At 40.5% G+C, this 24,354-nt stretch overlaps 1 protein-coding gene across 3 annotated transcripts in view; it reads left to right on the forward strand.

The window, feature by feature from the left end:
* The window catches only part of TMTC1 (transmembrane O-mannosyltransferase targeting cadherins 1), a 272,519-nt gene that overhangs the window by 226,270 nt on the left and 21,895 nt on the right, over positions 1-24,354 (forward strand). For all 3 annotated transcript variants that reach the window (XM_058743207.1, XM_058743208.1, XM_058743209.1), the window contains one exon: positions 12,450-12,558. In XM_058743207.1, coding sequence (XP_058599190.1) covers positions 12,450-12,558 — 109 coding nt within the window. The remainder of the gene's footprint in view (positions 1-12,449; positions 12,559-24,354) is intronic.

The following is a 24,354-nucleotide window of genomic DNA, read 5'->3' on the forward strand; positions in this document are numbered from 1 at the left end:
ATCTTTCTCAGTTCAGCTATTCCCTCAAGCTGTTCTCCTAACTCTTTCTGAAATTTCTCTTGTCAATTGGCAAGAATGGTTAGCATTTGGTGCTTGTCCTTCCTCCTCACCTGTTCGTTCAGCTCTCATTCCCCTGATGTCTCTGAAGTGAAGAATATGACAATGTTGGCCTCCTCCTGTTTTGAAGCTCTTTATTTCATCACGTGTATCATAACACATTGTTTTTTCCTTCTATTTCTAACATCTGCTCCTCTCCCACCTTCCCTATAAATTGAGGGGTGCCTGAGAGATTCACTGATTGCCCATTATGTACACACACAGAGTCCAAATGTCTTAGCATTTAGGACTTTCCATAAATGCTGCCACTTTCCTCCATCTTTCCTACCACCCTCCCATGCCGTGTGAACCGCAGTGCATAGCCGCACTGGCCTTTTGTCAACGAATGTGAAATACAAGCCTGCAAACTTCATTTTGAGGGAATATCACGGAGGTTTTAAAGTGAGAACTCTCCTAGTGTATCTAGAATATGGTTTCATTTGCACTTTTATCTTCCGTTCAATGTTTGCACGAAACTGAATTATCTGGGAAATAATGAGAATGTTTACCTATTTCCTCAAGATTTGAAAGTTATTTGTGTATAAACAGATTGCTAATTGTTAAAATATTTTTCTAAGTATCTCTCCCCCACCAAAGCTCTATTCATTCATGCTGGGATTGCTAAATGAATTGAGCATGAGTGAGTTGTTTTAAACCCACAGTATGGTTTGCAAAGAAGCGTCCCTTTCCTCAATCCTTTCTTTGCTGTAATGGCTGCAGTAAACACTGGTGAGGCCAGAAGACAGTCTGTGCAGGAAGCACTGTGAGGGAGAGCAAGCTTTACGGGACCCCTCGTTTTATTTACATTCTCTTAAAGAATTGGAATGTTTTTTCTCTCCCTGCATAAATATTTCTGACAGAGGATAACTAAACATGCCAGACTGCTTTGTCAAGTGCTAGAGTATCCAGCGGTCTCCCCTGTCCTGAAAATTATCCCCCCTCCTTTAAGCTTCACAAACGTTCCCTGCCCCCATTTGCAGTCTGGTCTCCTTAAGATCCTGTGCCAGGTGCTGACTTGGAGCAGCTCTTCACTGGAGATGTAGCTTAAAGAAGGTACAAGTCAATTTATAAGAATAAAAGAAATGAACAAGGAAGTGTTGAATCACTACACTGTACCTCTGAAACCAATATAATACTATGTTAACTAACTGGAATTAAAATAAAAACTTGAGGGACGCCTGGGTGGCTGTCGGTTAAACGTCCAACTTTGGCTCAGGTAATGATCTCACGGTTCGTGAGTTCAAGCCCTGTATTGGGCTGTGTGCTGACAGCTCAGAGCGTGGAGCCTGCTTCGGATTCTGTGTCTCCTCCTCTCTCCGCCCCTCCTCCACTTGCACCCTGTCTCTCTCTCTCTCTCTCTCTCTCTCTCTCTCCAAAAATGAATAAACATTTGTAAAAGTTAAAAAAAAACTTTCGAAAAAGAGGGAAATGAGGGTAACCATTGGAAATTTCTCCTAGCATGCATTGTGTTACCTTAGGGGACCAAACATCTCAATTTTTTTATCTTAAATCCAGTAGATCAATTTTGTCCTGACACCGAGGCTAAATTTGGGATGTGAGTTGTTAAAGATCGTCAGAGGTTTTCAAGTCTATCTTTAGCCCTGTGTCAACCAGGAGGGGAAACACGAAGGGCAGAAAGAGGAATATGCATGTTCTCTACTTATCTGTGGCCTGCAGGGTCAGGCCAGGAAGCTCCATGGGGGCATGAAGCTTGCCTTAGAGTCTTCCTCCCGTGTTCCCCTCCCTCGAGGACCCAGCCTGCTGCTTTCATACGGTACCACCTGTCTGCCGGGAAGCATTGCGGGGCTCTCTGCCCCCAACCTTTCTGCTACCTCTCCTCCAACAGGTGACTAGCCTGTGAAAAACTGACACTTGAATGATGAATTACTAAGCTCTTCCTCAGGCCTCACACACCTGCCCGCTCAGGGTGGGCAGGGGACAGGCACTATCACTCTCCCATTACAGACGGAACCGGGCTGCCAGGGTTGGGAGCAGTAAGCTCTGTGAAGTGGGAACTCAGTAGCCAGCACTTTCTGTTACATCTGTCACGCTGTGTCTGCATCTCTCCTCAGGACCAGGAGCTGTAGAACTTAGTGAGTTTGGATCTATACACCGTGTAGCAGTGTGTGACCTTGGGAAAACAATTTTATTTTTCGCTGCCTCTAATTACTCACTCACAAAGTGGAAATAATACTGTGACTTGTTTTCATGAGTACTAAACATGAGAATGCATATAAGTACTTAACAAAGGACCTAGACCCCCATGAAGACGAAATAAGTTTTAGCTATTATTAATTATTAGCCCAGGGATATGATTTCCCACTGCCAATTTGAAGCTCAGCTTCTTGGTATAAAATTAATAATGAATCAGAAGTAGATAACGCATTTTCCACCCCTGCAATTGAACAGCTTTGGGCAATATTCAACCTCCTTGAGACTCAGTCTCCTTTTTGAAATAAGGGGTGGGAGCAGGCGATCCCGTAAATCTCTGTAGCTGCAAGAATCTGTGCTTTTAACTATGACTCCAAGTTTCTGATCTCTTCAGTGCAGGGGAAGAGAAAGACCAGAAAGGAACTTGCAAGTCCCTTTTCTCTTCAGGTGGAGTAGAAGCACTGGGACAGCATTCTGTTTGTGCCGAGAAGTAAATTGTGAGGCATCCGGTGGCAATTCCAGATGGGAATCTGGCCGAAACGTTGAGCAAGTAGAGCTAACATTTATTGCATCTGCCCTTGTGCCAGACACTTCTCCAAGCCCGTGTGCCTTTACTGCACCCTAACAGGAGCCTGGGGGGGAGGGATCCGTGTGCACATTTCACAGGTTTCGCCACTGAGGCTCGTGGCGGTAGAACATCTAATCCGGGTCCTACAGCTAATGAGGGCAGAGCTGGGATTTAGACAGCAATCAGCCTGAGCCTAAAACCAGGAATGTGCACTCATCAATTGCATCATCACAGTGACCCCTTGTCTATGGGGTAAATGAATCCTGGCTAAATCAGGCTATACTCAGCTGTCTTCTTCTCCAGGTACCACACTGGGAGCATTGTTTCTATGCATTCCTTCAAATCATGGAAGGGCTCGGCAGAGATATTGTGTGAGCTCCGAAGTGATGCTGGCTTAGGAGTATTTCCCTTCACTTCCTACTCACCTTCGTGCACTCGTGGCACAGAACTGGCTCCGTATGTGCGGAAGCAGGGACACGATGGGGCAGTCATCCTGCTTTGGGGTTCAGGGCAGCCACCTCATGGAGCCGATCAAGACATCAAGAGCCTTCTATAGCAGTGAAAGGGGAGGGATCCCAAATGAACATTTCCTCAAGACCTGTGCTGTGCCAGCTCCTGCATGAGGTCTTTTATGTGAACTGTGTCTCCATCTCTGCTGCTCTGTAACTAGATAGCGTCAGAACTTTCCACCATTCTGTTCCTCAGTTTTTAGCTGGGGAGAGAGGTGTTAAAGGCAACCAAAGATTGACCACTCGCACCGCACAGCGTGGGCACCCTAACTGCCTCCCAGTTGTGGCTGCATTGACCTCAATCTAATCCTGCAAACCCACCTGTGTTGCGGAGGGTGTGAGGTACAGGTGATCTACTCTCTGAATGCTAATTATAGTGATCATAGTTTTGAATTGAAAAAAAAATTCATTCTTCATCACCACATAATATGAATCTATTCTCCAGACAGTTTTCCTGTGTGGCTTCCATAAAAACTCACGTTTTTATGTAGAACTATTAGCGTGACCACCAGTAAACTAGATACTATATTTCCAGGGCATTGCCTAGAGATGTGCTCAGTAAACCTGAACATAAAAGAGGCTGCATAAAGTAAGATCCAATAGAACCATAGAAAATACCAATAGTAGAACCATAGAAAAATGTATGCATTGAAAAGATCATCTATCAGACATTTACAACTTGACTTTTACAATTCAGTTTTTCAGAAGAGCTGGTCAAGTCTATATGTTCCCCCCAACCCTAAAAAAAATCATCTTTTTCCTTTGTGAGAGACATCATTTTGGGACACAACAACAACACAACACTCCAACAATGGAATAGTAATTAAGGGAACTCCCCAGCACTCCCAAGTTCACACGGTGGTTAATGGGAAATTTTACTGCTGCCAAGTGGATTGCCAATTCCATTTATTTCTGTTACTGGCATTTCCTAAATTCTCCCAAAATGTCAATACTTTTTCAAAGCAAGCATCTGCTTTTAGTTTAAATGAATATGTCATGAGATTTTAGACAGGAATCCAAAAAGTTTTCTAAATTGACAAACTTAACAGGTCCTTAATTACTAAAAGAAAATATGGTGAAGCCTTATTTGCTTTCGCTAAATATCTGTCATTGAGATGGAGCCAGGAAAGTGAGATGATGCAAATGTTTTTACTTAACACATGAGAAAAACAGCCCCACTGCTATATAACCAAAGGGAAAATTCCCTGTGAAGCTACAAATGTTTAATGGCAAAATTTGCACATTATGAGCAAGATCTAATTTCTACTTAATGTTTCTCTCATGAAATCAATGATGAAGATGTTATTGGTCCCGGGAAGCCCTTCTCAGGACTTTTAGCCTTTTGGAAGGTCCTGGGGGAACTTGAGAGAGTAGTTTTGCTTGCAGATTATTAGGAGGTTTTTATTTACGTTGTGATGCCCGCATAGAGGACACAGAAACTAAGACTTGGATGCAGAATAGAGGCATCCACAACAGAGCTTCGATGACAGAGAAACTGCCTCTTCCCATTGCAGTATTTCTCAGTGCCCCCTCCACCTGCCCCCACTTCCAGCCTCCCCATCATCTGGCCAAATCAACTGGCCACTGTGACTGTGTCTTTGGCTCTGATTGTCCCCGGGAGTCTTCTTTCTTCCTAGCTTTCATCATCCTCTTATATTTCGCTTTATATCCAGGATCAATTGAACAGGCAAATCCCACACAGAGCCAGGGCAGAGTTTCTTAAAGCATAGGCTCAAGACCGCCCCCCTCAGCAGAATCATCTAAGGCACTTATTAAGAATATTGATTCCTGGGGCGCCTGGGTGGTGCAGTCGGTTAAGCGTCCGACTTCAGCCAGGTCACGATCTCGCGGTCCGTGAGTTCGAGCCCCGCGTCGGGCTCTGGGCTGATGGCTCGGAGCCTGGAGCCTGTTTCCGATTCTGTGTCTCCCTCTCTCTCTGCCCCTCCCCCGTTCATGCTCTGTCTCTCTCTGTCCCAAAAATAGATTAAAAATGTTGAAAAAAAAAAAAAAAAGAATATTGATTCCTGGGGCGCCTGGGTGGCTCAGTCGGTTAAGCAGCCGACTTTGGCTCAGGTCATGATCTCACGGTCTGTGAGTTCGAGCCCCGCGTCGGGCTCTGTGCTGACAGCTCAGAGCCTGGAGCCTGTTTTGGATTCTGTGTCTCCCTCTCTCTGACCCTCCCCTGTTCATGCTCTGTCTCTCCCTGTCTCAAAAATAAATAAAAATGTTAAAAAATATTTTTTTAAAAAGAATATTGATTCCTGAACCCTAGCCTGGACATACTGAATCTTAGGAGGCCTGGGATTCTGCATCTAACCGAACATTCAATGATTCTTAGGCACTAAAATTTGAGGACTACTGATCTAGTGGAAAAGGGAAGACAAAATATTTTAGATCATCGGTCATCCACTAGTGCAGTCTCTTGATACTTCCTTATTTGGTGAATAAGGAAATGGAGGATGCTGAGAGCAATAAATATCACCTGATCCCGGACAGTTTTACCAACTCCCAGCTTCTCTTACCTATGTAAGGATCCCTAATAGTTCGACCAGTGCCAGTTGAACCCCCTAATGGGAGCTCTGACAGACCTTAGTGTGACATGAGTTTCCAAAGGGATTCAGACTGTTCCTTTCTGTGATTTCTAACCGAAGGTATGCCCATGGGGTATGTGCTAAGATTTGATTTTATCCACCTACTCACCAGTTATGGGCTACTTCATTCAAGCTTTTTCTATGCAATTCAGAGAAACAACCTGTGGACTTGGTTACTTCAATCACATGCTTGGTCAGTTCAGAGGCAAATGTTATTTCCATATTTTTCCCCTTTTGAATCAACCTGTCAATTTAGTCTATTTCCCCTTTTGAATCAACCTGTCAATTTAGTCTAAACGGCTAGCAGAGTAGTCCTGTATAGATGGGGCTTACATTGAAAATGGGCTTCTGATTTCCCAAAACTGCTTATGATGGATCCAAAATGAATGTGTTAGTAGGTTTTAATACTGGCCCAGGGGTGAGCTGTACTGTGGGAGTACATAGTAATTCCCGCTATTAAGAAATTTTATAATGTCTATTTGAAATCTTCTGCCTCTTTTATATCTTTTCATATGGGGATAACTGCCTAAACCTTTCCTTTCCTGGCTTTACTGAGGAAGAGGCTCAGAATTGCTCCTGATTCTTTCTTGCCCAAATATTCACCTTTAGCAATCACCCCTAAAAATTCAGACCCACTCCTTTAAGTGGTTCGGGCATCAGCTGAGTGGATTCGGAACCATCAGCCTGCAATTGCAGTCTTTTCAGCTTGGTGTTTGCCTTTGTATGAGGTTTCCATGGGTAGTGACTGTTTCTTACAAGTGTGATTGTACATTTAGGGCAACATATTCATTTGGGTATTTAATTATGATTTAAGTTGTATTAAAAATCTATTATGGTATCAGAGGGAAAAAACACTCTGGTGTCTAGCTCTTGTCTATTTTGTGAATAGTTTGAAATGTAAACGTATATTACTTTTGAGGAAATTTAAAAAAACACTACATTCTCCTTGATTTTAAAATTAACTAAACGAAGAAGAGGGAGATAGGTTTTAATGGGTGATTTTGGAAACATTGAACAAGCTAGTAAAAAGCAAAATATATATATAGTACCTTCTGTGTATCTCAGACAGAGGGAGGTCTGATAATTTGCCCAAAGAAACACAGCTAGTAAATGGTAGGAGAACTTGAAGGCAGTCTATCTGGTTTTTCAGTCTGTGCCTTTTTTTTTTTTTAATTTTTTTAAATGTTTATTTCTTGAGAGAGAAACAGTGTAAGTGGGGGAGGGGCAGAGAGAGAGGGACACACAGATCTGAAGCAGGCTCCGGGCTCTGAGCTGTCAGCATGGAGCATGACGTGGGGCTCGAACTCATGAACTGGGAGATCATGACCTGAGCCGGCGTCGGACACTTAACTGAGCCACCCAGGCACGCCTTGAGTCTGTGCTTTTAACTGCTCTGCAGAGTTAAGGTAGTGAAGCTGCTTTAGCTGTGCCTGGTAAGTAGGAAGTGCTCAATAAATAAAAAACTGTACTTGTAATTTTCTTATGCTTCTAAAGCTTGAAAAGCTTCTGTCTTCCTTAGGATTGCTTCTCTAATATTGAAAGAACTGTAGAAATGGAGATATAAAATGAATGATTATATTACCCACCTCTGTCAAATTTGATTAGAATACCAAGATGCTTATTTAAGGTTTACAAAGATCTAGGAATAAAATAATAAAACCACATTTATAAAAATTAATTTAGCAATTATTGAATTTCTACTATGTACAGGTCGCTTTACTAAAATTATTTAACTTCTACTGTGTATAGATCGCTAGTATAAAAGAAGTAAGGTTAATAAGACATGGGTCTTGCCTGTGAAGGAGTGTAAAACCTAGTAATGGTCCCAGAGTGCCCAACATTTAAGAGAGTAGATGCAGAAATGTTGAGGGTGGCCTGCCCACAGAACGGGATGCATGTGAAGTTCTGAATTAGAGTCCTGGTGTCACAGTAGCTGTGTGCTGGAAGGCACATCACTTAGCTCTCCAAATCTCAGTTTATTTGTGTTGGGGTATAGTTGCTGGTATTGTTTTCTAAATCTTAAAAATGGAAATACTGATGCCTAATTCATTATACTTAGGGAGAATTAAAATGAATAATGCAAAAGAATCACTTACGGGGTCCTTAGCCGAGAGTAAAGGTTCAGCAAACAGCCATCAGGAAATGGGAAGCCTTAACAACTTGCCTGCATGGCCCACTCCCTGGTGGACAGACGCTCCTTCCTTGGGAGGCAGGGGCAGGGGTGCTTTGCGTCTTGCGCCAGGGTCTTGGAGAAGAAAATGAGTTGGAGCTCAGTCACCCTTTAAATATTGACCTGAAGAACAATGGGCAGCTGCCCCTTTGGAGGCCCTAACAGGGCTTCCCGATGGCTGTTCCCATGCCATCTCTTTCCCTACAGAGATACATAAAGAAAACTATAAGAAAGGCAGCATATGTATGTTTTCTAATTTTGTTATATATTTAGTAGGTCTGATGAGGGATCCTGCTTTGAGCTTGTGAGTCAGCTGGTGATAATCCATTGCACAGGGAAAACATCATTGAGTGGAGGGGAGGGGAAAGCCATCTGTGAAGTGTCAGGCATGAATACCAGGCTGAGAGGCCACGAGACCTATATGAGGCCTTCCTTTTCACTTGAGACCAGGGCAAATCCCTGAGGCCCTCTGAGTCTCATTTCCCACTAGTTTACGTCAAGGAGGATGGATTATAGCCATAATTCTCAAATCTGAATGGCTGTCATATTCATGTGGAGAGTTTCCTCTTAAGAAGCCCAGCCTAAGAACAAAAAGGTCTTTTTAGAAGCACCTTAAGTGATTTTAAAGTACACTGAGGGTAGAAAAGTGATGGAGTCGGTTATCTCTCAGGTTCTGTAGGATAAATGCCAAAGTCCACCCAGTCTGGGTGGACTGGTGTGTACCTGTTTATGTTTGGAATGTCGGTCAGAACCATATTATGGAAGGTTGTAAACAATCTATCTGTATGCAGCAGGGCATTAATGAAGATGTTTATATAAAGGAATGGGTTGAAAGCAGCGCTGTAGAAAATATGTGTTTGTCAGTTATCTGCATGTAGTAGAAGGAGAAGAAAGAGGGGACTAGAATCAGGTTGTGAACTAAGCTGTTAGCAAGCAAAACTGAATAAGGTGTAGTCTATTCAATAGAATTATAGTAATATGGTCACCGATTTTTAATTAATATGAGGCAATTAGTAGAGAAACATGGGCTGTAATGTGGATAGGAAAAGAGATGCTTCTGAAACCAGAAATGAGTTGAAGTGAAGTTCAGTTCTCACGTGTAATGTATGACCAAAGAAAGTACTGTTGAGATTAATCCTCTGTAAGTTATTATGTCAAAACCACACCTATTTCACAAGTTCCCACCAAAGGCTGAGCAAAAAGAGAGACTACAGAAGAAATGCCTCTTCTTACCATTTCTCTCCCTTTCAGAAACAAAACAACAACAAAATTATTGCTTACCAATTCCTCGGGCTTTTGTAAAAAACATTTAAAAATATCTGTTAAGGTGGCATGTGCCTGACACCTCTCAAAGGCTCCCAGGGAAAAGCAGAATCACCCGAGAATGCAGAGCCAAGAGGAAACGTCCTTTCTGCCTGGTCTTTGCATCTTGCAATACTCCTGTACTAAACAAAATTACATGATGAGCTATTTTTCTGAAATGTGTCAGTCCCTCAAGAGAATAATAGACATACAGCTTTTCATAAAGAATCAAGCTCCCTGGGACACCTGGCTCAGTCGGTTAAGCGTCCGACTTCGACTCAGGTCATGATCTCATGGTTTGTGAGTTCGAGCCCCACTCCGGGCTCTGTGCTGACAGCTCAGAGCCTGGAGTCTGCTTCAGATTCTGTGTCTCATTCTTTCTCTGCCCCTACCCAACTTGTGCTCTCTCTATGTCTCTCAAAAATAAATAAATGTAAAAAAAAAAAAAAAAAAGAATCAAGTTCCCTGTGAATAACTGTGATGCTAACTTTTCCACTGTGTCATATGAATGGTAATGGACAGCCTCAAATATTTAGATTCCTAGATGTCATTAAGTGGTCATTTATCTCACTGAAATCATATATAAAACGTTTGAGTTGCCGTTCTAACTGATGTGAGCCTGACCAATGAGAATCATTAAATCTTTCCTGTCAAATTGTTGTGGGTTTTTTTTCCTGCTGATTTTGAAGAATATCCAAGCTCAATTATGTCCCGGGGAACTCAATCTTCAGCTTTAATTTCCTAAATCCAAATCTTTTTGTGGATTTTGGGAGGATTTCCAAATTAATGTTAATAAAGATTTATGAAATCCTTGGCAAAAGAGTTCTGCTAAGCATGAGATCAATAGTCAAATTATCAAGATTAAAAAATAAGCTTTACTTTACAAGCGCCCATGGAAGAAGTACCTCAAGGTATATTCTAGATTAAAAACGCAAAGTATGTAAACATCCTGGACTTCCATAGAGCCTAACAGACACTCTTTAAATGTTTGTTGACTAAATGATTGAATCAATAAAAAAGCAGCACTAAGACAGCTGTGATGCAAATTTCTTATAACCCTGCAACTTTCAAGCCACATCCCAAAATAATCCACTGAAGGACTCAGGTGTTTCACCTTGATACCAGGGGCAGGAGTGTGCATCAGGAAGAGCCCGGTTAGCTCTGCCCCCAGTAAGAAGAGGAGTGCATGGACAGCCACCTCCCTTAGGAAATGGCTAACACGTAATAGATAATGATAGATGCTTGCTAAACCCAACAGTTAAATGGAAGGTCTTTGCTGGAAACATGTCTTTTTTTTCAAGGTCTATGATAGAAGACTCCTTTCTAGGTAAAATCGCCTTGTAGCATGCTCCTTCTAGTACTTGGAACTGACGCTTGTGGAGTCAATATTAGTTTTTCCTCTACAGATCTTCATCCTACAGAGACTGAAGCCATAGGGGGCTTGCAGCAGGAGCTACACTGCGCTGTCTTTGCTAATTTATGGAGCAATTCTGCTGAAATCTCAGTATGCGAGCAAATTACCAGAGAATCTTTTTTAAATGTAGGGTTTGATTCAGGAGGTCTGAATGGGGCCAGAAGCTTTGCATTTCTAACAAGCTCCTGGTGGTGGTGATGATACTGGTCCAGGACTCACACTGGGAGCAGCAAGGTCATGAGAGGTGGGTTTCTAAGTAGTTAGAAGAAGCAGATGTGGTGTGAAGGAAAAGCACTGGATCTCGACCCAGAAGACTGGTTATATGAACATGATGAGTCACTTGACTTTTCTGAATCCACGTTTTCTCATTAGAAAAATGAATATGATAGGACAGTAAACACCTGCTGTGTGGGATTGTTGTGAAAATTTATAATGTTACGCGAAAAGTGACCAGAGTCTATATGGCACATTGCTGAGTAAGTGATTGTTGACCCTAAATAGTGAAAACGTAGGCACATAAGTCTATAGTGGTAACTAGTAAAGATGGGGGGACTCTTAAGCTGTGTGCTTTCTATACTTCCAGGGATTCAATTTTTTTATTCCACTGCTTAGCAAGTGTCCAGTGTTTGTGAAATTGTATTTGTAGCAAAGTTGATCACTGCCACTGTATATTTTTGGCTTCAAAATGTCGATATCAGGATAATGACCCGGTGTTTCCCCCATGGCACTAGCAGGAAAGAGAACTGCTACCCAAAACATTGGTAATAACTTTGGGGCCTCGAGTCCTCTTCGAACCAGAAACAATTACTTTCAAGAAAAGACTAAAATGGAGAAGACAGAACCAGCCCAGATTTTCAATGAAAATGTGATGAATAAATAGCTGATCGTTCTTTGCCAGCCAGTAGTCACAGTACCTCCTAACTTCATAAATTATGTATAAATGGATCCCTCTTCAATGTAAAAGCAAAGGTTCACATGAGCAGTTTGGCTGGCTTGTGCCTGACGGGTGGCTCGGCCACCGTGGCACCCAGCCTGTATTGGTACAGCTCGTCCTCCAGGGGCTCAGCACATCGTTCACATCATTGTAAACCGGCTCCCTCGAGTGCCTCCACATTGCTCCTCTGGTGGTCAAGCTTTCTGGTTAACAAACTTGTAACATATTAATATCTTTTTTAAAGTTTATTTATTTATTTAGAGACAGAGAGTGGACAAGGGGCAGAGAGAGAAAGAGAGAGAATCCCAAGCAGGCTCCACACTGTCAGTGCAGAGCCCAACGCAGGACTCAAACTCATGAACCATGAGATCATGACCCGAGCCGAAACCAAGAGTTGGACGCTTAACTGAGTGAGCCACCCAGGCACCCCGAAACTTGTAAAATATTAAATAAAACTCTCAAAAAGTGTATAGCAGGAAATAGAAGGTAGAAAAATCAGTGAATAACCTGCAGCATCATTTACACCTCTTTCCACTTAGAATTTAGAGACAGAAACTGTTAGTACCTTGAGACAATCTAGTTTAATTCATTTACAATGTAATCCAGAGGGAATCAGTAATCTTTGCTAAAAGAAATGAGATTTTACATCTAATCAGAGGATTTAAACACAGTGTTATTAAAAGATGTTGTTTTTTCCCTCTTTATGACCTCCAGGTCCCAGGAGAAAAAAGAAGAGGCTATCACCTTATTGAAGGACTCCATTAAGTACGGTCCAGAGTTTGCAGATGCATATTCAAGCTTAGCTTCATTGCTGGCCGAGCAGGTAATTATTTCCTTTGAACTTCACATATTTTTTTAAAATGTTTATTGTTGAGGAGTACCTGGGTGACTCAGTCAGTTATGTGTCTGACTCTTGATTTCAGTTCCAGTCATGATGTCACAGTTCATGAGTTTGAGCCCCACATTGGACTCTGTGCTGACAGCATGGAGCCTGCTTAGGATTCTCTGTTTCTCCCTTTCTCCGCCACTCCCCCAGTTGCCCTCTCTCTGTCTCTCAAAAAAAAAAAAAAAAAAAAAAAAACAACAACAACTTAAAAGTTTTTGCTGTTGAATATATAAATTAATATTACCCAGATTTTGGTACCAATGAGTCAGTTTGTAACCCCATATTGAGCAACTAATTTCTATGTCTGTTTTCTTCTTGACAGAAATTATAAGCCTAGCTTCTTACCCCAATACTCTCTGTGTACTGAAGGTAGCCTTTAGACAAAGATTAGAGGTCATTAGAGGTCATTCATGTATTCTATATCACTTTGGGGCAAAATCTCTCAAGAATAATACACGGAATTTACTAGTTTTATTGCTATTTCTTATATTTTTCTGGGGACTTGCTAATGGAGTCAGATCTCCAAACTCAATGTGGAACCAATTACTGATAATAGATCCTGTGTCTCAATACCTGTTAAAAGATCGCAGAGGCTTATAGAACAGGCTCTGAAGAGATAACATTTCTCATGGTATACAGGGATATTCTTATTCCCCTTCTCTCTTCACTTGTGTCTAAATGATTGGATACTATTTTTCAGTGTTCTGGATGCATGCCCCCTGCTAAGGGGAAACAAGCATAAACTGTCTTCTCTAAACTGATGATGCAGTTTTGTTGACACACATAAGTGCCCTCAATAGACAGTGGATTCTGCTATGACACAATTGGCCAGATTGTCTTTAAAATCAAAGTCAACACCTTCAAAAGATGCCCTGCAGCATTCAGTTGGTTGAAATGTAATGAATGATTTGATACTGATACATGATTTGATATCAGTTACATAGCTGTGCAATTTGCATTGAAAAAATTTTGGATGTTTCAACAGGAAGCAAATTTAGAACTTTCTGTGGATATTTAAGTGTCAGAAATGATAAGACTAGTTTTCATGCTCTAATATTCTCTGTATAGTGTAGGTGGGCTTTAGACAGAAGCTCAGGTCTGTGGTGGGTGATTTCAATGCATGTTTTAGCATAGTGGTTAAGCTGATGTGATGATGATTGTGTTCTGTTATACACTGGTGGTCCTCAGCTACCTTTGGCTTGTGTTGAAGCAGAGACTGTGGGAACTTTCTGCTTAACCAACTGAGCGACCCAGGGACCCTTGGACACTGTGGGAACCTTCTGAAACAAAGATTGACTGTCTTCATCCCTTTTTCTCACCTCATCCTGGCTCGTCCGTTTTCATAAGAAGACCTTTATCCTCCCCTCCCTCCCCCCGCCCCACCCTGTCTGGCTGGGTGTCTGGCAGTTACTCACACATGCCAAGCATGCTTCTCTCTTGGAGCCTCTGCACTAACTGTTTCCTTTGTCTGCAAGCTTTCTCTCAGACATCTTAGGGTATCCTTCCTCACGTCATGCTGGTTTCTCTGCAACGTTACCATATCCAAGGGGTTGTCTGCAATTACCCTTCTTAACTAGCAACCTCACCCTGACTGACCACCATGTTCTCTTTCACCTTGCCCTGCCTTATGTTTCCCAAAAGTATTTATCGCCATCTAACATATGTTTGTCTATGATCGTTCTCCCACCACTGGAATATTTAACTCATGAGAATGACTGTCTCTTCTATTCATGGCTGGTTCCCAGTGTCTGTCACGTTATATGCAATCAATAAATTTTGAGTGAATAAATGAATCCATATGAACTGGAGAGCATATGGTCCTTCCAATCCAGTATATAGCCTAAATTTTATTCTTACATTACAGTACAACTAAGCCTGTGGGCCACACTGTTTTGCAATTGATCATACCTATATGTGATGATTTTGTCCTACACGGAGAGATAGTATGAGGACCACTGTGAGAAATTATTTTTTGTAACCATAGAGTCAGGGGTAGGGGTGAGGACAGCACCTGCTGCATCATTCAGTGGCTTCTTTATGAGGACTCAGGAGAAATTTCTCTCATCTCACTGTTAGGAAAGGCTCAGCTTCTCCTGAGTTACAAGCTTTTTGCTTTATTTTTAATCTAATGCAGGAAAAAATCTTGGAAATTCTGAAAAGGGTCAAGTGTATTTCCATCCCCCTTTCCCCATCCTCTAACAACCATCTAGACTGTATATTCTGCTCTTCTCTATGTGCTGCTTTTACTCCCAGGTTTATCATTTTCCTTAATTTATTTTATTCAGTTTTTGTTTTCAATTTTTATTTTTTATTAGTTTTCTTGGATGTTTTCAATTTTTAAAAGCTACCTCAATTTCTTCGTGGAATAATGAGGTATAAGTAAGTAAATACAGTTGACTCTTGAACAATGAGGGGGTTAGGGGCACTGACCACCTGCACAGTTGAAAATCCACATACTGACTCCCCCAAAACTTAACTACTAAAAGCCTATTGACTGGAAGCCTTACCAATAACATAAATAGTTGATTACATATATTTTGTATATTATATGCATTATATACTGTATTCTTATAACAAAGTAAGCTAGGGAAAAGAAAATGTTATTAAGAAAATCATAAGGAAAAAACACTTATGGCACTGTGCTGTATTTATCGAAAAAAAATCCACGTATAAGTAGACCCACACTGTTCATACCTATGTTGTTCAAGGGTCAACTGTAAATAAAGCATTCCACCAATAGTGCCCACTTCATATCTTTTTTTTCCCCAACTCACCAGGACAGATAATAAACATTTAACTGTTCCTTCTTGATGAAAATTATGCTTAAAGTAAGTAATTATACTTAAGTAAGATAAATTATATTGTCATTTACCTAAGACCAGTGATACCACAGTATGTTGTTTTGGGGGGAGTTTTTTACAGATATGAGTAGAACTTGTATATATTCATATACTTCTGTCTTCTTAAAATGCCGTCTTTTCTTTATCCCCTATAAATCCTGCCGAGTTTTCAAGATCCAATTCAACTCCCACATCTTCCTCCGAAATTTCTCCACCTCCCCTTCTTGTGGGGAGTCATGTTTCCTCAGAGCTCCTTTTTTAAAAAAATGTTTATTTATTTTGAGAGAGAGAGAGAAAGAGAGAGAGCACACACAAGTTGGGGAAGGGCAGAGAGGGAGGGAGAGAGAGAATCCCAAGCAGGGATCCGCACTGTCAGCACAGAGCCTAACTTGGGGCTCAATCCCATGAACCGTGAGATCATGACCTAAACTGAAACCAAGAGTCAGATGCTTAACTGACTGAGTCACCCAGGCACCCCTCCTCGGGGCTCCTGTAATGTTAATGGGAACACATACCAACATGCAAACCAATCACATATTTTTATTTCTTGAGTTAATATCTTGAACTATAATCTAAGCAATTTTTCAGGTTTATTTTCTTTACAAGACCGTAAGTTATTTTAAGAAAAGCAGTGTCTTCTTTAGATACCTATTTCTTTTCCAGGGCTTAGGATAGTTTACTGTGTAATGCAGTCATTCAGACAGTGTGTCTTCACTTGATTTACTTTGGGATTCAGTTACTCTGTAGTGTGATACTAAGAGCAATTGACAGGGGACTAAGAGACCTAGTTCTAGACCTTACTCCATAGTTAGCCAACTATACAGACTTGGGTGAGGAGTACTTTACCTCTCTGGGCCCCAGTTTCCAAATATGAAAATTGATAAATATTCTAGATGATCTTTACTGCATCTATGGCATTAACATTCTGAGTGCCTGAAATTAATCTTCTTTAACGTCAACTAAGTGATTTTTAGTCCTTTTTTCTGACATTCTTCATATTAACTACCCTTTCTAGATATTTCACTTGGCAATTCATTAGAATTGTTCTTTACCATTTTTTTTATTTGAGTACAATTAACATACACTGTTACGTTAGCTTCGGGTGCACAATATAGTGATTGAATAATGCTATACATTACTCAGTGCTCAGCCGTATACGTGTACTCTCAATGCCCTTAGTGCTAAGGCATTTTTTAATGAATACTCTATGGTTCCACTGTAATTAGTACTATTGTTTCTATACAAATACAGCATTAATATGTTAATACTGTGAAAAGTGATTTGCCTTAATCAATATCTGTAAGCTTCACTTGTGTTTTCTTTCTAAATCGATGAGCTCCAAGTTGATGAAAAGCTATTCTTCTAAAAATGTGACCTTGAAATTTCCTGCAGTCCCTTCTGCAGTGTCTTGCTATTAACTAACACATTTTATAGAAAGTGGAAGTTTGAAAAGGACAAGAAATATACATTTTCCTCTGTTATGTTTAAGAAGTATCAGATGCCTTATTTAAATTCAGTTATGGGATATTTCATTTTCGTGAACCACAGTGATAAATTGAGGTAAAGTCATTGCGTGTCACATAGTTGAAGTTATGAACAATTTTTAAGAAGAACAAACTGCAATCATCATATTTTCTTCCATACAAGGGTCACATCTTTTGCCAGGCTTTCTTACTCGAAGTTCAAATGTAAAATGCAATGAGATCTAAGAACGTAATTGAAAGATTGGAAGGTTTTCTCTTTGCTCCTTTGGGCAATTGATTTTAACATCAAAGAGAACAGCTGTTGGGCATAACTCAGGATTGCCTTCCCTCTCTGACTTTCAACATTTTGTCTTCATGTTTTGAATTCTTTAGTAATAAAAGAAGGCTTCAGAGGTACAAGCAAGGCACAGAGAAACTGGTAGAGAAAAATCCACCAGCTTAACATTCTTCAGTAGCAAATGAATTCATTTCTTGGTGGCACAACCTTACTTAATAACTTTTGAGCGTTTCAGACTCTCAGAGTATATCAAAGCAGTGACCACAAACCTTGGTCACTCTGTAACACACTTGTGAAACCATCCCTTCACTTAACAGGTTATCTTCCAGTGTCACCTGGACACATGCATGGCCCATGCATACTATGGTCATGGGCCAATCTAATGATAGAAAATGGTTTCCTACGCTGAGCTAAAGTCAGTCATCCTATAATTTGCTCCCTTTGAGCTCATTCTAACAGAGAGCTTGTTGCACATAGCTGAAGAACACAGCTATGTTATCACTTCTCAGTATACTTGACAGTATACTTCTCATATTGAACTGTAGTTCAGCAAGGTCAGGGTGGAATAGAAATGCTTCCCTGGCTTGACATCCCTTGTGTCTAATAAATGATGCCCTAAAACGAATGATACTGGTTATCTGGCATCCACATGATGCTTTGGCTCACGTGGGAGATACAGTCAACGGAAATTTCTTTTTCTTTTTTTTTTCTTTTTTCAATATAATTTATTGTCAAGTTGGCTAGCATACAGTGTATACAGTGTGCTCTTGGTTTTGGTGGTAAATTCCCATGATTCTTCACTTATGTACAACACCCAGTGTTCATCCCAACAAGTGCCCTCCTCAATGCCCATCACCCATTTCCCCCTCTCCGCCACTCCCTGTTTGTTCTCTGCATTTAAGAGTCTTTTATGGTTTGCCTCCCTCCCTCCCTCTCTGTAACTATTTTTTTCCCCTTCCCTTCCCTCATGGTCTTCTGTTAAGTTTCTCAAGTTCCACATATGAGTGAAAACATATGATATCTTTCTTTCTCTGACTTATTTCATGTAGCATAATACTCTCCAGTTCCATCCACGTTGCTGCAAATGGCAAGATTTCATTCTTTTTCATTGCCAAGTAGTATTCCATTGTATACATAAACCACATCTTTATCCATTCATCAGTTGACGGACATTTAGGCTCTTTCCATAATTTGACTATTGTTGAAAGCGCTGCTATAAACATTGGGATACATGTGCCCCTATGCATCAGCACTCCTGTATCCTTTGGATAAATTCCTAGTAGTGCTATTGCTGCGTCGTAGGGTAGTTCTATTTTTAATTTTTTGAGGAACCTCCACACTGTTTTCCAGAGTGGCTGTACCAGTTTGCATTCCCACCAACAGTGCAGGAGGGTTCCCATTTCTCCACATCCTCTCCAGCATCTGTAGTTTCCTGATTTGTTCATTTTAGCCACTGACTGGTGTGAGGTGGTATCTCAGTGTCGCTTTGATTTGTATTTCCCTGGTGATGAGTGATAGTCAACTGAAATTTCTAAACAATGTGAACACTTGTTAGTCCAGGTCTCACCCATTTTGCAGGCATGTTTTTACAGCCTGGATAAGAGGATTCATCTTTATCTGTATTTAATTTCAACTTCTTTATTATCAGCCTGGAAATTTCAGGTGTTCTAGGACTTTTTAGTCCTTTTTTCTGACATTCTTTGTATTAACTACCCTTTCCAGATATTTTACTTGGCGAATTAACTAAGAATAGTTTCTAGCTACTCATTTATGTATTTGGTTTAAAAAAATGCTGCAGAGATGAGTAGCAGGTTAGAAAGCCCTACATTGTGTTTGTAGGATCTTCTCTCCACGTTGACCTCTATTTTACCCAAGACTCTTTAGGTACAGTTATTTAATTTTTGATTAACTGATCAAATCATATTAGCATCTAGCTCACCTCGTCTTATCGACTTGGATGTTGTGAGACACTGTGTCAGAAACCTGCTGAAACCCTTCCCCTGATTGAAGGTTGTAAGTCTATTAAAAAAAAACAACAAAAAAACCCCACAAGTGTCATTTGCCATGCCTTGTTGCTCTTACTGTATGCATGCAGCTGTCTGTTGACACCTCTTCCCATCCTCACTGCTGGTAAAACTGTGAGGGTGATAATCCCTTCTGGGATTTATCTGAGACTAACATTGTATTCCTTGCTCTGTTGGAACCTTAAGGCAACAAGTAATTCTGTTGGGGCACGGTAGAGAAATTGAGAAAGGGAAATTTGAAAAATGGGTTAATAAGTCGAAAAGATATTACATGCTGGAGCCTTTTAAGGCCCACAGTGGAGCCCAAATTTGACATTGATAGATAATAAGAAGCAAAGGCAAGTGTCTACGCAAAGGGTTATAAAACAGGAGAGGAAGAAAATATGTGGAAATATGTGGGATATTGTGAGGAGGCTTTTAAATGCCGTGCAGTGTGAGTAGTTGAGAGCCTTGTTTCTGGCACAAAGTGTGGGAATGGACAGACGTTATTGCGGAAAAAGAATCCCTTTGTGTTTAAGAACTGTTTGTAGGTGAAGGCTGAAAGGAAAAGAAAATGGAAAATTAAAAATTCCAGGGCAGAGCACCTTAAGGACTGAGAAGACACATGGTCACTGAACGCCATGGGGAAGCCAAGGAGAAGGGAGAATTTAGGAAAGGAGGAAAAGAGGTCAGCTTCCACATTCCTTTTCTATTACACAAGTAATATGAAAATGTAAAATGAAAAGTGGGGAAAAGTCAGAGAAAATAAAATATACCTTTCATTAATATGATATCTAGAAACAACAAATAGTATTATTTTTTAATACCCTGCAAGTCTTGCAATATAAATATTTTGTTTTCATACATTCACAAGTAATTTGTGTCCTATCCTTTTCACTTGCCATTAAATTATGCATATCATACATATTCATGGCCTTCATAAATACCATTTTTTTAACGTTTTTAAATTTTTTTAAGTTTATTTATTTATTTTGAGAGAGAGTGTACTGGAGGGGCAGAGAGAGGTGGGGAGAGAGAATCTCAAGCAGGTTCTGTGCCATTAGTGCAGAGCCTGATGTGTGGCTTGAACCCATGAATGGTGAGATCATGACCTGAGCCGAAACCAAGAGTTGGACGCTTAAACTGAATGAACCACCCAGGAGCCCCCAGTGTATTTCAATATTAAATTATCCTTCTCTAGGTGATCCCACCATTCTTCTGTTCTTTTATTTTAGTCTTTATTTTTTTTCTTCATGCAAAGTTGGGAATAATTGTTTAGTAATAATGAAATAATCTTAGGGTAATTTGTAAGGGTGAAACACCTTGCAAATAGCAAGCTTTCAAGACACAGGAAAAATAAGATCACCAAAATCCCATAATGTATTTTAAATTTATAAAATAGTCTACTAGACTCATCTGGTGATTGCAAGATAAAATGAATTTTATTCTGTTTTTAAAAAGAATGGTAAAGGGGGCACCTGGGTTGCTTAGTCAGTTAAGAATGCAACTCTTTTCTATTTATTTATTTTTTTTAATTTACATCCAAGGTAGCAGATAGTGCAACAGTGATTTCAGGAGTAGATTCCTTAATGCCCTTTGCCCATTTAACCATCCCCCCTCCCTCAACCCCTCCAGTAACCCTCTTGTTTGTTCTCCATATTTAAGAGTCTCTTATGTTTTGTCCCTCTCCCTTTTTTTATATTATTTTTGCTTCCCTTTTCCTTATGTTCATCTGTTTTGTATCTTAAAGTCCTCATATGAGTGAATTCACATGATATTCATCCTTCTCTAATTTCGCTTAACATAATACCCTCTAGTTCCATCCACATAGTTGCAAAAGCAAGATTTCATTCTTTTTGATTGCCGAGTAATACTCCATTGTATATACATACCACATCTTCTTTATCCATTCATCCATCAATGGACATTTGGGCTCTTTCCATAATTTGGCTATTGTTGAGAGTGCTGCTATAAACATTCGGTTGCATGTGCCCCTTCAAAACAGCACACCTGTATCCCTTGGATAAATGCCTAGTAGTGCAGTTGCTGGGTCATAGGGTAGTTCTATTTTTAATTTTTTGAGGAACCTCATACTGTTTTCCAGAGTGGCTCCACCAGTTTTCATTCCCACTAGCAGTGCAAAAGAGATCCTCTTTTTTCCACATCCTCACCAACATCTGTTGTTTCCTGAGTTGTTAATGTTAGCCATTCTGACAGGTGTAAGGTGGTATCTCATTGTTGATGAGTGATGTTGAGCATTTTTTCATGTGTTGGTTGGCCATCTGGATGTCTTCTTTGGAGAAGGGTCTATTCATGTCTTTTGCCCATTTCCTCACTGGATTATTTGTTTTTTGGGTGTTGAGTTTGGTAAGTTCTTTGTAGATTTTGGATACTAACCCTTTATCTGATACGTCGTTTGCAACTATCTTCTCCCATTCCATTGGTTGCCGTTTAGTTTTGCTGATGGCTTCCTTCACTGTGCAGAAGCTTTTTATTTTGATGAGGTCCCAGTAGTGCATTTTTGCTTTTGTTTCCCTTGCCTCTGGAGATGTGTTGAGTAAGAAGTTGCTGTGGCCAAGGTCAAAGAGGTTTTTGCCTGCTATCTCCTCCTCTGGAGATGTGTTGAGTAAGAAGTTGCTGTGGCCAAGGTCAAAGAGGTTTTTGCCTGCTATCTCCTCAAGGATTTTGATGGCTTCCTGTCTTACATTTAGGTCCATAAATACCATTTTAATGGCTACTTACTAGTTATCAAAATGATATATTCTAATTTACATAATAAATTAGCCCAACTTTTGTACACTTGGGTTCTGTGTGTGTGTGTGGCAGTGTGCTTTTACTTTCTTTTTTTTTTTTTTATTGTTTTTAAGTTGATTTATTTATTTTGAGAGAGAGAGAGAGAGTGAGTGAAGAGGGGAGGGGCAGAGATAGAGAGCAAGGGAGGGGCAATTGAGAGGGAGAGAGAGAATCCCAAGCAGGCTCTGTTCTGTCAGCACAGAGCCCAAAGTGGAGCTTGAACCCGTGAACTGTGAGATCATGATCCAGTGGAAATCAAGAGTCAGATGCTTAACCGACCAAGCCACCCAGGCACCCCAAACTTTTCCTTTCTTATGGCTTTTCCAAAACAATATTTTGAGTCATTTCTAATGATAGATTCCTAAAAGTGGAATTCTCACATCAAAGAGTATCAGCATATTTCAGTGAGATACCTCACTATCTTGTTCTTGAGATACATTACTAATTTGCTTTCTGAAAGAGTGATACCAGTATTCTCTGCTGCCAACAGTATCCAGCCTTTAAGTGTTGAATGTTAGTGGAACATTTAAGTGGAAATAGCATGTGGGCAGATGGCAGTGAGAAAGATTAGGACGGGGAAGATGGACTTAGGACTTCAAATAAATGGAACCATATTATGAGCAGGTCATTTCTCTGAGGGGAAAATGAAGAATAGTGTGTGTGCGTTGGGGGTGGGGTGGATAACTTAAAGAATTTTTTAACCTGATCATTTTACAGAGAGTAATATGAAGTTCAGAGAATTAAGTGCCTCTCAAGGTCGGACAAATAACTAGCGTCAGGACCAGGACTAGAGCCTGGTCTTTTGACTCATTGGCACTGCTCTTTCACTGTATGACACCGAGGTCCCATGATTGGACCATGGTAATGGGTAGGGTCAATGAGGTAGAGTGTGGAGGGAGTGGAAAGGAAAGAGAGAAGTGATAGAGGAAAGCCAGGAGGGTGAGTTGTCATAGATGTTAGATACATTAAAAAAAAAAAAATCCAGAAAAAAAAAACTGATATGCCTGTTTGTCTACTGCAGCAAAGAAGTCAAGAAGACTGAGAACAGAAAATAAACTCTTAGATTCGAAGTCAAGGTGGTCTCGGGCTTACTGTTCTCTCCTGGGTCTCCATTAACACTCAGAGCTGGCTGTACTCCAGCTTCACAGATAGGATTGTAAACATTTATAAGCCCACCATCATTTTTAACCAGCCTACTTTTGCAATAGATTATATAGCTTGCATTACACTATCAGTAAAGGAAAAAAAAATTAACACTGCTTATGACCCTGACCTACTGTAAATTGTTGCTAGCCTCAGGTTTATAGCCTCTTGAAAAACTCAATTAATTAATTTCATAACACTTAAAATATTTTTCTTTTATGTATTTTGGGATATGACTTCACATGATATAGGAATGAAAAGAAATTGGAGCAATAAAATATAAGTTAGGAATATAGACCAAGAGTGAAAAGTCTCCTGCCATCCTTTGGGTAGATTCAGCCACATATATTGTGGCCAAATCAACTTGAACTAGACCCTACCTTGGGGCGCCGGGGTGGCTCAGTCGGTTAAGCGGCCGACTTCAGCTCAGGTCATGATCTCACGGTCCGTGAGTTCGAGCCCCGCGTCGTACTCTGTGCTGACAGCTCAGAGCTCGGAGCCTGTTTTGGATTCTGTGTCTCCCTCTCTCTCTGACCCTCCCCCGTTCATGCTCTGTCTGTCTCTGTCTCAAAAATAAATAAACGTTAAAAAAAAAAAAAAAACTAGACCCTACCTTAATAATGTATTGATTTAATTATTCAGCACAGGTACCACTAAGCATTAGGATTTTTTTTTTTTGTTAATGTTTATTCATTTTTTTTGAGAGAGAGAGAGAGAGACAGAGCACAAGTAGGGGAGGGGCAGAGAGATCGGGAGACACAGAATCTGAAGCAGGCTCTGGGCTCTGAGCTATCAGCACAGAGCCAGACTTGGGGCTCGAATTCACGAACCGCTAGATCATGACCTGAGCCAAAGTTGGATGTTTAACTAACCGAGCCACTCAGGTTCCCCGGCATTAGGATTGTTGAGCTAATCAGGTGTGGGCTTTATCCTCATGGAACTTAAGAGTATATTAGAAAGGCTAACCCTAAGCAAAGAATTACAGTCCCATATCCATATCCAATATCTAACACAATTAAAACAAATATGCAAAGAGAATGTACCATTGAGAATATTCTAGGGACCTAACCTAATGTGGGAAGGAACATATGGAGAACAGGGGCAGTGGCCAAAAAGTGACATTTAATCTGATTCCTAAAGAACTTTTAGATATCAACAAGGTAAAAATGAATATGGAAAACTTTCTGGCTAGA

This window comes from Neofelis nebulosa, chromosome 8 (assembly GCF_028018385.1).
Source record: "Neofelis nebulosa isolate mNeoNeb1 chromosome 8, mNeoNeb1.pri, whole genome shotgun sequence".
Classification (NCBI taxonomy): Eukaryota; Metazoa; Chordata; class Mammalia; order Carnivora; family Felidae; genus Neofelis; species Neofelis nebulosa.